At 47.1% G+C, this 12,142-nt stretch overlaps 3 protein-coding genes across 4 annotated transcripts in view; 1 reads left to right on the forward strand and 2 right to left on the reverse strand.

Annotated features, from left to right (window-relative positions):
- The window catches only part of LOC127639469 (uncharacterized), an 808,968-nt gene that overhangs the window by 373,823 nt on the left and 423,003 nt on the right, over positions 1–12,142 (forward strand). The window lies entirely within an intron of this gene.
- The window catches only part of LOC127639744 (golgin subfamily A member 6-like protein 6), a 188,633-nt gene that overhangs the window by 139,910 nt on the left and 36,581 nt on the right, over positions 1–12,142 (reverse strand). The gene's annotated exons all lie outside the window — the stretch shown is intronic.
- Positions 7,531–12,001, reverse strand: LOC127639746 (golgin subfamily A member 6-like protein 7). The gene is made up of 4 exons (XM_052121950.1): positions 11,740–12,001; positions 9,791–10,840; positions 8,809–8,853; positions 7,531–8,384 (listed from the first exon to the last, which is right to left on the reverse strand). The coding sequence occupies exons 1-4, from the start codon at positions 11,885–11,887 to the stop codon at positions 8,332–8,334; spliced, it is 1,296 nt and encodes a 431-aa protein (XP_051977910.1). The 5' UTR covers positions 11,888–12,001; the 3' UTR covers positions 7,531–8,331.

Here is a 12,142-nt window from a genome sequence, read left to right on the forward strand (position 1 = left end):
GCGCACAACAGCGGCTTTCTCCTGTTTGCACGGCTGTGCATTCCTGCCCCTGAGCGCTCGACAGTGCAGAAAAATAAAAGAGAACTCTCACGAGTCCCTTTTCATAAAAAGAGTGATATTATTTAAAAGAGTAATTCCTCTAAAAGAGCAAAACACAGCGGCGTGAACGTCCTTTTCAGGACGCGTCTTTATAAAGATGCCCTTCCGCCCCTGTGTTGTTCCTGGATGCGGTAGAGTGCTCTCCGCTTCAGACGGCCACAGGCGTTGTCTCGTGTGTCTGGGTTGCGATCACACCGAGGCTGCGTTTGTGGATGGTTCATGTTCTCACTGCGAGGACATGACCATGTCAACGCTGCGGTCGCGGCTTGCTTACAATCGTAAGCACGCCACTCCAGCCGCCCCCCGCATTGCTCCTTCTTCCCACGGGATTAAGGACGGTGCGGTTGGCGATGGAGGCGATTTCGGGATGGCAGCGGGTGCAGCTCCGCCGGGTACGCCCCCTCGGACCACCCGCGCCCCAGCACGCTTGTTGATTCCCGTCCGTGCTCGAGATGCCGGCGACTCGCCTCACAGCCAGTCGGCCGACCCTCCTGCCATGGAAGCCGATGAGCCCGCCGCGGCATCGGAGGGCGCGGCATCTGATGCTGAGGACTCCCCTGGGCTGCCGCCTTCGGGCTTGCACGCCCAGGCTGAGGCTGATGCACAGATGGCCGACATGCTTTCCCGGGCAGCCAACAGGGTGGGCTTGGATTGGAACCCTCCATCCTCCCCACAACCATCACGGCTGGATGACTGGTTCCTGGGGTCTGGGCGCCACTCACAGCCTCGCCCCGGTTCCGCTTTTCCGGAAGTGCATGACGAGCTGACGCCTTCGTGGAGAGCACCCTCTCCACTCGTCCACACCGCCACAGGCTCGTCCCCCTCGCCACCCTCGACGGCGGAGCGCCACGGCAGTGCAGGCGATTCCCCAGGTGGATAGGGCGGTTGCGATCCATCTATGCCCCGGTACCCCTACCACCTGGCGAGGTCGCCCGTACTCCCTTCCCGGACCTGTAGAGCAACCTCCTTGCTGACAGCGAAGGCCTACAGCGCCACCGGACGCGCCGCTTCCGCCCTGCATGCCATGGCTCTCCTGCAGGTCCACCAAGCCAAGGCTCTTCGCAACATGCACGGGGGTGGCCCTGATCCCGACACGCTGCAGGAACTGCGCTCAGCGACCGACCTCGCCCTGAGAGCGACGAAGGTCACAGCGCAAGCACTCGGGCAGGCGATGGCCACGCTAGTGGTCCAGGAACGTCAACTGTGGCTGAACATGGTCGAGATGCGTGAAGCCGACAAGGTTCGCTTCCTCAACGCCCCTGTCTCCCAGTTCGGCCTCTTCGGCGACACCGTCGAGGACTTCGCCCAGCAGTTCTCCGCGGTGAAGAAGCAGACGGAGGCCATCTCCCACATCATGCCTCGCCGCAAGCCTGCCGCCACGGCCCATGCCCCGTCTGCTCGCCGAGGGCGTCCTCCCGCGGCCAGAAGACAAGCTCCTGCTCCGCCTCAACCCGGGCCCAGCTCTCAGCCCCAGCGTCGAGCAAACCGCGGGAAGCGACGCCTCTGTCTCACGGACCCCTCGAGGACCCGGAAGGCTCCCAGGCGCTCCTGAGACAACGCACCCAGAGTCCGAGATGTTAGCTCCGGAGGTGGTAAGACCGCTCCGTCCCCCGGTGGAGGGCCGGGAGGAGAATCTTTTGTTTTTTCATTTGCCGCACCCCTTAACGGGGGCTGCGGTACCCAAATTCTCAATAAAAGAGCTATTTCCTCTGTCTCTGGGGCACATGGCCCGCAAATGCCGTTCTCACGGCACTCTGCTTTCAGGCCTCAACAGTCCCGGCTCCATGGACGCGGTGTCCCCGCCTTCAGCCCGACGACTGCTCCCCGGCCGGCTGGTTCAGACGAGTCCAGAGGATGCCAGCATCAGACCTCCTCCTCAGTCACGAACCTGCCCCCTGCCGGGTGCGCGGAGCAAGGTAAGTGCTTTGAGTTTATTCTCAGCACCAGAGCCTCGGGACGCCACGTTGCCTCCCGACGCCCTTACCTGTTCCACGACCGCCGCGAGCCCGCCGGTACGCCCAAAAACTAGTCCCCTTGGTGCCCCTAGCACGGAGCTTAGAGGCGTGGCTTTCACTGCCCAACCCGCCACGCTGGCTGCACCGACCATTCGACTCGGTTACGCAATTCAGTTTGCTAGGTCTCCGCCTCCTTCGTAGGCGTATTTTTTCCGCAGTACACGGCCAACATGCCCACTCCCTGCGCTGAAGAAATCGCCTCCCTTCTATTAAAGGACGCCGATAGAGCCTGTCCCTCCAACCTAAACAGAGATGGGTTTCTACAGCCCTTACTTTGTTGTACCCAAGAAAGGCGGCGGCTTACGACCGATCCTGGACCTGCGAAGTTTTCAATCGGACCTTGTCCAAACTCCCGCTCAAAATGCTCACCCAGAAACAAATTCTATCTGGCGTCCGGCATCTAGATTGGTTCGCAGCGGTAGACCTGAAGGACGCGCACTTCCACGCCTCAATTTGCCCTCGACATCGACCCTTCCTACGGTTCACGCTCGACGGCCAGGCGTATCAGTACAAAGTCCTCCCCTTCGCCTGTCTCTGTCCCCTCGCTCTTCACGAAAGTCGCAGAGGCAGCTCTTGCCCCGCCCGAGAAGCCGGCATTCGCGATACTCATCTACCTCGACGACTGGCTCATACTGGCCCCTCTCGAGAGTTACTATGCGACACAGAGACCAGGTGCTCAGGCACCTCAGCCGTCTGGGGTTTCAGGTCAACTGGGAAAAGAGCAAGCTCTCCCCGTCCAGAGCATCTCTTTTCTCGGTCTGGAGTTAGACTCAGTCTCAATGACAGCACGTCTCTCCAGCGAGCGTGCTCAGTCAGTGCTGAAATGCCTCGCTTCTTCAAGCCAGGCCCGTGGTCTCGCTAAAACGCTTCCAACAGCTCCTGGGGCATATGGCATCCTCCGCGGCAGCAGCCAGCTGGGGTTGATGCATATGAGACCACTTCAGCACTGGCTCCGACTCGAGTCCCGAGATCGAGCATGGCGCCGCGGCACGAACAGTGTAAAAGTTACTTCTGCCTGCCGCCAAACCCTCAAACCCTGGACAGACCTCTGCTTTCTAAGGGCGGGAGTGCCCTTGCAGCAGGTGTCCCGACGCGTCTTGGTCACAACCGACGCCTCAAATTGGGTTGGGCGCCAGTGTAACGGGCGCAGAGTCGCAGGCCGGTGGAACCGAGGCCCGCTGCGCTGGCACATCAACTGCCTAGAGCTGCTGGCTGTTTTTCTGGCCCTGCAGAGGTTTATCCCGTTAATTCAGAACAAACACGTCCTAGTCAGGACAGACAGCACCACGGTCGTAGCCTACATTAACCGCCAAGGCGGAGTACGCTCCCTCCACATGTCACAGCTCGCCTGCCGCCTCCTCCTCTGGAGCCAGCAGCTGACTCAGTCACTGCGCGCCACTCACATCCCCGCAACCTCAATGTGATAGCGGACGCTGCTGTCAAGACAAAGCTTGCCCGGCGGAGAGTGGAGGCTCCACCCCCAGTCGGTCCAGCTGATTTGGGACCGGTTCGGCAAGGCTCAGGTAGACCTGTTTGCCTCCCAAGAAACCTCCCACTGCCCGCCTGGTATGCCCGACAGAGGCTCCCTCGGGCAGATGCGCTGGCACACAGCTGGCCGGCGGGCTGCGCAAGCACGCATTTCCCAGTGAGCCTTCTTGCACAGGTGCTGTGCAAGGTCAGGGAGGACGAGGAACAAGTCACGCTGGTAGCCCCTTACTGGCCTACCCGACTTGGTTTTCGGACCTCACGCCCTCACGACAGCCCCTCACTGGCTGAATTCCCCTGAGGCAGGACCTTCTTTCTCAGGGACGGGCACGCTCTGGCACCCGCGCCCAGACCTCTGGAACCTCCACGCCTGGCCCTTGGACGGATGCGGAAGATCTAGCCGGCCTACCATTGACCGTCGTAGATACAATCAATCAAGCCAGAGCCCCTCTACCAGGCATCTTTACGCTTCTAAAGTGGCGCCTGTTCTGCAGACTGGTGTTCTTCCCGAGCTGAAGACCCACAGAAGTGCGCAGTTAGGTCAGTGCTCGTGGTTTCTTCAGGAGAGGCTGGAGAGGAGGCTGTCCCTCCACCCTCAAGGTGTATGTCGCCGCTATCGCGCCCACCATGACACGGTAGACGGCAAGTCTCTTGGTAAGCACCGACTTAATCGCCAGGTTTCTAAAAGGTGCCCGGAGGATGACTCCTCCCGCCTAACCTGTTCCCTCCTGGGATCTCTCGGTCGCCCTCACGGAATCCGGAGACCCCCTTCGAGCCGCTTGATTCAGCTGGACTCAGGGCCTCTCTCTCAAGACCGCCCTGCTGATCGCGCTCGCCTCCATCAAGAGGGTCGGGACCTGCATGCGTTCTCTGTTAGCGACGCTTGCCTGGAGTTCGGTCCGGCAGACACTTTCGTGATCCTAAGACCGCGACCAGGCTATGTGCCCAAGGTTCCTACCACACCCTTCAGGGATCAGGTAGTGAACCTGCAAGCGCTGCCCCGGGAGGAGGCAGATCCAGCCCTTTCACTGCTGTGTCCAGTACGTGCTTTACGTATTTACCTGGACCGCACACAGAGCATCAGACGCTCTGAGCAGCTCTTCGTCTGCTTTGGGGACAGCAGAAAGGGAATGCTGTCTCCAAGCAGAGACTCGCCCACTGGGTTGTCGACGCCATTTCCCTGGCTTATCACACCCAGGCCGTGCCCCCCCCTTTGCGGGTCCGAGCCCACTCCACCAGGAGTGTCGCGTCCTCATGGGCACTGGCTAGGGGTACTGCCTTAGCAGACATTTGTAGAGCAGCGGGCTGGGCAACACCTAACACTTTCACGAGATTCTACAATCTCCGAAGTTGAGTCAGTATCGCCCCGTGTCCTCTCAGGTACCGAGCCCGTAGAACTCGGGTGGCACGCCCACAATCTGACCGGGTGAATCGCTTGCACTTAGCTCCTTCCCCTAACCAGGGGAAACAGTGCGCCTTCGTTCCCAGGAGATCTCAGGTTTGGGACACTGGTTGATTCCTCCCTAGCCCTCGTGGGTCGCAGTTCAGCGGAGGAACTCGCCGACCCAAGCCACTGTGGGTACCGTAAGCTACCCGGCACTGGCATAGGTGCTCCACAGGTAAGGCCTCCTTCGGACTCCCCCTGTGTGTAATACCACGGTTCTGTCCCCTCTGGCGAGCGGACTCCCGTGCTTCCCTTAGGCAGTCACGGCTGCCTCGGTTGCCGTGCTGTATGTTCCCCCCTCTACGAGGCTGGTTCCACCACCGCACCAACTTGTCCACATAGGCCCTAAGTCGGGCCTCTGTTGGTTTTGCCACTTAGACTTGCCTCCCCTCTCGGGTAGGCGTGGCCTCCACAGGGTCTTCTCCGCCCTGAATAAGGGCTAAGACCCCCTTCCCTCAATGCGTGTAAGGGCCCCGGCCTTAGTTGCTCTATGCGAGAAACATAGAGAGAAAAGAGGCCCGGCCAGGCTTGGCCCATTCCCAGGTTGGCGGCCAGCACCTTGTTCCCCCCCTCCAGGGTAACGATAAGGAATCCTGATGGCTTAAATGGGGCATTGGGGAGGGGTACGTGCAGCCTGATACAGTTGGTCGTTCTGCACGTAGGAATACCTGCTCGCTCCTGTATTAGCAGTTCACGTACACGGCTCAGCGCATGGCGCGTTTATAAGTGGACCCCTAGTGTCGCTTCTCTGACACAACGTGGAGAGAGCAACAGAAGGGGAACGTCTGGGTTACGTATGTAACCCCCGTTCCCCGATGGAGGGAACGAGACGTTGTGTCTCCCCTGCCACGTCGCTGAGCCGAGCCACTGTTGTTGCCGGACCATTTCCTGCTCCTCAGAAAAATCCTGAATGAACTCCCGTATTTGCGCCGCTTAAATACCCGTATGTCCGGGGGCGGGACATGCAAATACTGGTTGCCAACTCTCATTGGCCTTTTTTCATAGTTCAGAGGTGAATATCGGCGCTCAAGAGAGACCCCTAGTGTCGCTTCTCTGACACAACGTCTCGTTCCCTCCATCGGGGAACGGGGGTTACATACGTAACCCAGACGTTTTAAAACTGAGTTGTACAAAGACAGAGTTTCTTCTCATCGGCACACCAGCAGATATTCAAAAGTAGAAATTTCAATTTGTTTATGGATGATAGTCTCGTACTTCCATCTACTCATATTCGTAACCTTGGTGTGATTTGTGATGCTCATTTGACATTAGATTCACACATTAAGAGTATCACATTGCCTGATGCTGAAAGGTTTATTCATGCATTTGTTACTTCTAGGATTGATTATTGTAATTATTTGTTGGTCTATAAATCTATCAAACAGCTACAGTATATTCACAATTCAGCAGCACGTGTTCTCACTTCTACTCCATCACCTCAGCACATCACAGGCGTGATTTATAGTTTGCATTGTCTTCCTGTTCAGTCACGTGTTGATTTAAAACCCTCACTCTAACTCATACTATTGTGCATGGAACGCCCCTTCTTATATCTGTGACTCAGTTACACTTTACAAGCCTTCTCATTTACTCTTCAGCAGCGTCCATCTACACTCAGATCTGTGTGTGAGAGTTTTCAGCTGCTGCACTTCCTCTTGCTGTTACAGATGCTCCATCATTAGACAGTTTTAAGAAGTTTAAATTGCTTTTGTAGATTGAGACGACTCGTATTTTATTGTATTGATTAGTTGTGTTGTAATGTTTATATTGATTATTTGATTTGTTCTGTATTACAGAACTTTTGTACTTTGTTTTATTGCCATCTGTTTGTAGTGCTTTGGGTTCTAGAAAAGCGCATTATAAATATAATGTATTAATAAAACATCTGTCGGTTTGGAGAAATGTGTAAAATCAAACTGTAAATCACTGTAAGAGTGTTCAAGTACAAACTCTCTCTCTCTCTCTCTCTCTAATAAAACACACATGAACAAACACTGACACAACATACATACATTGATCTTTTTTATTTTTTTTGGACATAATACAGATTAACATACATGCATATTTGGCAGGATTATCTGAAGCTGAAGTTAAAAGCTTGTATGTATTTTACATCAGAACAGCAGTTAATAAATGGTAAATGGTATCTCAATGCTCTTATATAGCGTCTTATTCTCAGATCTATATCAGCTCTAAGTCCAATATTAATGTTTCCTATAAATCTATCAAACAGCTACAATATATTCACAATTCAGCAGCACGTGTTCTCACTTCTACTCCATCACATGCATATTTGGCAGGATTATTTGAAGCTGAAGTTAAAAGCTTGTATGTATTTCACATCAGAACAGCAGATAATAAATGGTATCTCAATGCTCTTATATAGCTCATTTTAAACTTAGCGGCATTCAAAATGCTTTACACTGTGTCTCATTCATCCATTCATACACACATTCACACACCAATGCCGCAGAGCTGCATGTAAGGTGCTTGCCTAATATTGGGAGCAACTTGGGGTTCAGTGTCTTGCCCAAGGGTGTGGAGTCATGTGGGCCGGAATTCGAACAACCAACCCTGTGATTAGTGGCAGAAATATTCAGACCGTATTTAAAACAGAAAACTCCAGATTACAATCTCAGACTTCACAAAAACACTCAATATTACCAGAAAAAATAAACAAGTGCACTTATTCAATATAGCAGAAAACTATTAAAGCACATCGCAAAGTCAAATAAAAAGACTAAAAGAATATAAACTTGCGGTTTGATAATGTCTTTAATAAAAGCATAATAACTCAATGTGTAAGTCACTGGACGTGAGTGTTAAAATACACTGACCTAAATATAAACATGAACCTGTTAGTGGTGTCAGATTAATAAAAACACAATACTTTGAGGAAAACTGATGTTGTATATGTGGATTATATAATATTAGATATTTAAAGCGTGCAGTCTACACTCATGATATAGAAGAGAGTCAAACGTTATTGTACATGTATACAATTAAAATTATAAAAACTGTATATCATTGAGCAGGATTTGATTATTAATACGTGTGAATGGCAAAAACAAATTGAAAATAAAGACACTTTTTACACTTTAGTTTCAGAGTTTAACAGCGTATGTTGATCTCTCATTTTAAAGGACGAGTTTATCGAGATTCATTAAAATGTGAAATATGTTTTTGTAGATGTGATTTGAATGTTGATGATGTAACAGTGATTTACAGCAGTGATGCTGAGAGTCTCTTTAACTTAAACTCGTCCCCTGTTTCTTATTCACTCCATCATCAGCGGCCATTATTCATCAAACTATCAGACTCATTTGCTCCATCATCATTCCCTAGTGTGGAAGAAAGAATAGTTAGTGTGTAATGCTGCAGTTACTCAATGAAGAAGAGTTCAGTAAACATGATGGAAATCACAGAAACATTCAGAATGAACAAAACAGACACAAATCAACGGAGACTTTAGGAAATAAAGTTATAAATATGATAATTACTGCACTGAAAACATCAGGACATTAAACTCATTTAAATATGATAATTACTGCACTGAAAACATCAGGACATTAAACTCATTTAAATATGATAATTACTGCACTGAAAACATCAGGACATTAAACTCATTTAAATATGATAATTACTGCACTGAAAACATCAGGACATTAAACTCATTTAAATATGATAATTACTGCACTTAAAACATCAGGACATTAAACTAATTTAAATATGATAATTACTGCACTGAAAACTTGAGTTACTCACCAATGACAGAATCTCCCTCCGTTACCGGGTTTATGATATATTCACCTGGAGAAGAATCAATCACAGTTACTCAGACACTGTCAGTAACATCAGGAAACATTAAACTGAGATTATTATCCCTCATGTCACTTACAGTCTACATTTCATTTCTACAATATTCACAGATATTCAGATGTTGGTGTAAAATCTTAAGTTGATAGTAAATCAAACACTGAACATTATAAACTTCTGTTTGTTCACTCGACATTTCAGTTTGATGATTCATATGTATATTTTTCAATATTATAGTATGATTTTATATAAAAGTACTTATATGAGTTTCTACTAAACTAAAGCGATGGGGAGATGTAAAGGTAGATAGATCCAGATATAGGTTTTCTGAACAAAGATGTAAAATTTGGACAGTTGTTTGGGTGTTGTTTCATTCTGCCCTTTCTCTTTTTTGACCAAAATATGAATGTATTTAAAGATAATGCCCACTGGGTTAAAAAAGATCATTTTTTTAAAAAATGAATTAAAAATATTTTTATGTAAAATGTTGTCTGTCAATTCATGTTATTTGCTTTTGTTCATATTAAACACTGTATCATTATTAATATTAAAAAATGAATACAACTAATGTTTAAAAATCTTGTGAAAAGTTAAGTTATTATTTACTATTGCATTTCAAAAAGATAAATAGGACTTGTTAGTAAAAAATACATTGAAATGCTAGTACATTTAGCTGTCTGCATGGCTTAATTCAGTGCTAGATGGCTTGAGTAGTGTACAAACTAAGAGTCAGTAACATTTACTTGAAGCAAGAGTATTACAAAGTTACATTTACTTGAGAATTTCTAATTAAAAGTCTCAAAGAATTGTGTGTAACCTTTACTTGAACATAAGGTCTGTTAAATTTAATAGCAATTTCTACGTGGAAATTGTTTCCTAGGTTTTTTTCAAGTAAACCCCACTCAGTGTATCAGATGTAGGTAATACTCACTCTTTTGTTTTTTGGGTTCATCCTTTAGTCTTTCTTGTTCCTGCTTTAGTCTTTCTTGTTCCTTCTTTTGTTTTTCTTGTTCCTTCTTTTGACTTTCTTGTTCCTGCTTTTGTTTTTCTTGTTCCTTCTTTTGACTTTCTTGTTCCTGCTTTTGTTTTTCTTGTTCCTTCTTTTGACTTTCTTGTTCCTGCTTTTGTTTTTCTTGTTCCTGCTTTTGTTTTTCTTGTTCCTTCTTTAGTCTTTCTTGTTCCTTCTTTTGTTTTTCTTGTTCCTTCTTTTGACTTTCTTGTTCCTGCTTTTGTTTTTCTTGTTCCTTCTTTTGACTTTCTTGTTCCTGCTTTTGTTTTTCTTGTTCCTTCTTTTGACTTTCTTGTTCCTGCTTTTGTTTTTCTTGTTCCTTCTTTTGACTTTCTTGTTCCTGCTTTTGTTTTTCTTGTTCCTTCTTTTGACTTTCTTGTTCCTGCTTTTGTTTTTCTTGTTCCTGCTTTTGTTTTTCTTGTTCCTTCTTTTGTCTTTCTTGTTCCTGCTTTTGTTTTTCTTGTTCCTGCTTTTGTTTTTCTTGTTCCTTCTTTTGACTTTCTTGTTCCTTCTTTTGTTTTTCTTGTTCCTTCTTTTGACTTTCTTGTTCCTGCTTTAGTCTTTCTTGTTCATGCTTTTGTCTTTCTTGTTCCTGCTTTTGTTTTTCTTGTTCCTTCTTTTGACTTTCTTGTTCCTGCTTTTGTTTTTCTTGTTCATGCTTTTGTCTTTCTTGTTCCTGCTTTTGTCTTTCTTGTTCCTGCTTTTGTCTTTCTTGTTCCTGCTTTTGTCTTTCTTGTTCCTGCTTTTGTTTTTCTTGTTCCTGCTTTTGACTTTCTTGTTCCTGCTTTTGTCTTTTTAGTTCATCCTTTAGTTTTTCTAGTTCCGGCTTTTGTCTTTCTTGTTCCTTCTTTTGACTTTTTATTTCAGAGGTCCAGCGGCGATAGTAAATCACACCAACAGCAGCAGCTGCAGCCACGAGCAGCAGAACAGCAACAGTTATTCCTGCTTTAGCACCTGCAGACATCGGCGGAGCTGTAACAGATAAAGAGAGACGTCATTAGTGTCACTGAATCATTAATCATCAGCACTAAATAACCTGCATGAAACAATCCTGCAAAATATTCAGTATTAAGAGTTCATGAACCTTTCACACTTTAGATTTGATTTATTTCTTCATTTCTATTTATTCTCTCAGTTTCATTCACACAACGACTCCTGATAATATTAATCCCATAATAATCATGTCAGAAATGACATTTATAATGAATCCTGACGGGACATTGAACTAAAGGGATTTACAGACTTTCTCATCATTTATAGAAATATTCCCAGTTAAAAACATGTTTTCTAAGGAACATTAAGTGTGACGTAATCATTGATCATGTTGTTGTTTATCTTTAATCAATGACACACGAGTACACAATGTCATTGTTGCTTATAGGAGTGGTGGTGGCGTAGTGGCTAAAGCAAAGGGCTGTTAATCAGAAGGTCCTTGGTTTGAACCCCACGGCCACCACCATTGTGTCCTTGAGCAAGGCACTTAACTCCAGGTTGTTCCGGGGGGATTGTCCCTGTAATAAGTGCACTGTAAGTCACTTTGGATAAAAGCGTCTGCCAAATGCATAAATGTAAATGTAATGTAAATGCTGTATGTGTCAGTAAAATCATGCTAACACACACAAATACTCATGTTGAGCACTGCTAATGATAGAGACGGATTAACCCTTTAAACAATCAAATAATCCCAATGAAACTATATTTGATGAACACACACAGTTCTTATAAAGCAAATCAAACATGATGTGACTGTAGATCAAGTGTGTGTGATGACATTATTATACTCTCCTCTCATCATCAAAACACTTTCAGAAAAATCAAACTTGTGTGAATATGATCTGAAGTGTTTACAGACAGACGGTCACAGTACTTACCCTTCACATAAAGACTGAATCTCTTGTGTTTCGTCTCTCTGTTGCTGCTGATCTTTAGTTTATATTCTCCAGTGTCTGCGGTTCTGCTGTCTGTAATGATGAGAGATCCCTGCCTGATCCAGATGTATTCTGCCTTTGAATCTCTCATCAGGAGATAATGAGATCTTATTGTTCTCTTTATCAACTTTAGCGATGAGAATTTCTCCAAACCTCCACATGATCAGCTCATCTCCATGTGGTTCAATATCAGTGTTTAGAGTAACAGATTCTCCCACCGCCACTGACACTGACTTCACTTCAGTTGTACCGCATCAATCACAGTTGGGGAATCTACAAAGAACAGATTCACAGGTTATGTATGGGACCATGTACATTAAATTCACTAATAATCTTAAATACTCAC

The sequence above is a fragment of the Xyrauchen texanus genome, chromosome 48, assembly GCF_025860055.1.
Source record: "Xyrauchen texanus isolate HMW12.3.18 chromosome 48, RBS_HiC_50CHRs, whole genome shotgun sequence".
In the NCBI taxonomy this organism is placed as follows: domain Eukaryota; kingdom Metazoa; phylum Chordata; class Actinopteri; order Cypriniformes; family Catostomidae; genus Xyrauchen; species Xyrauchen texanus.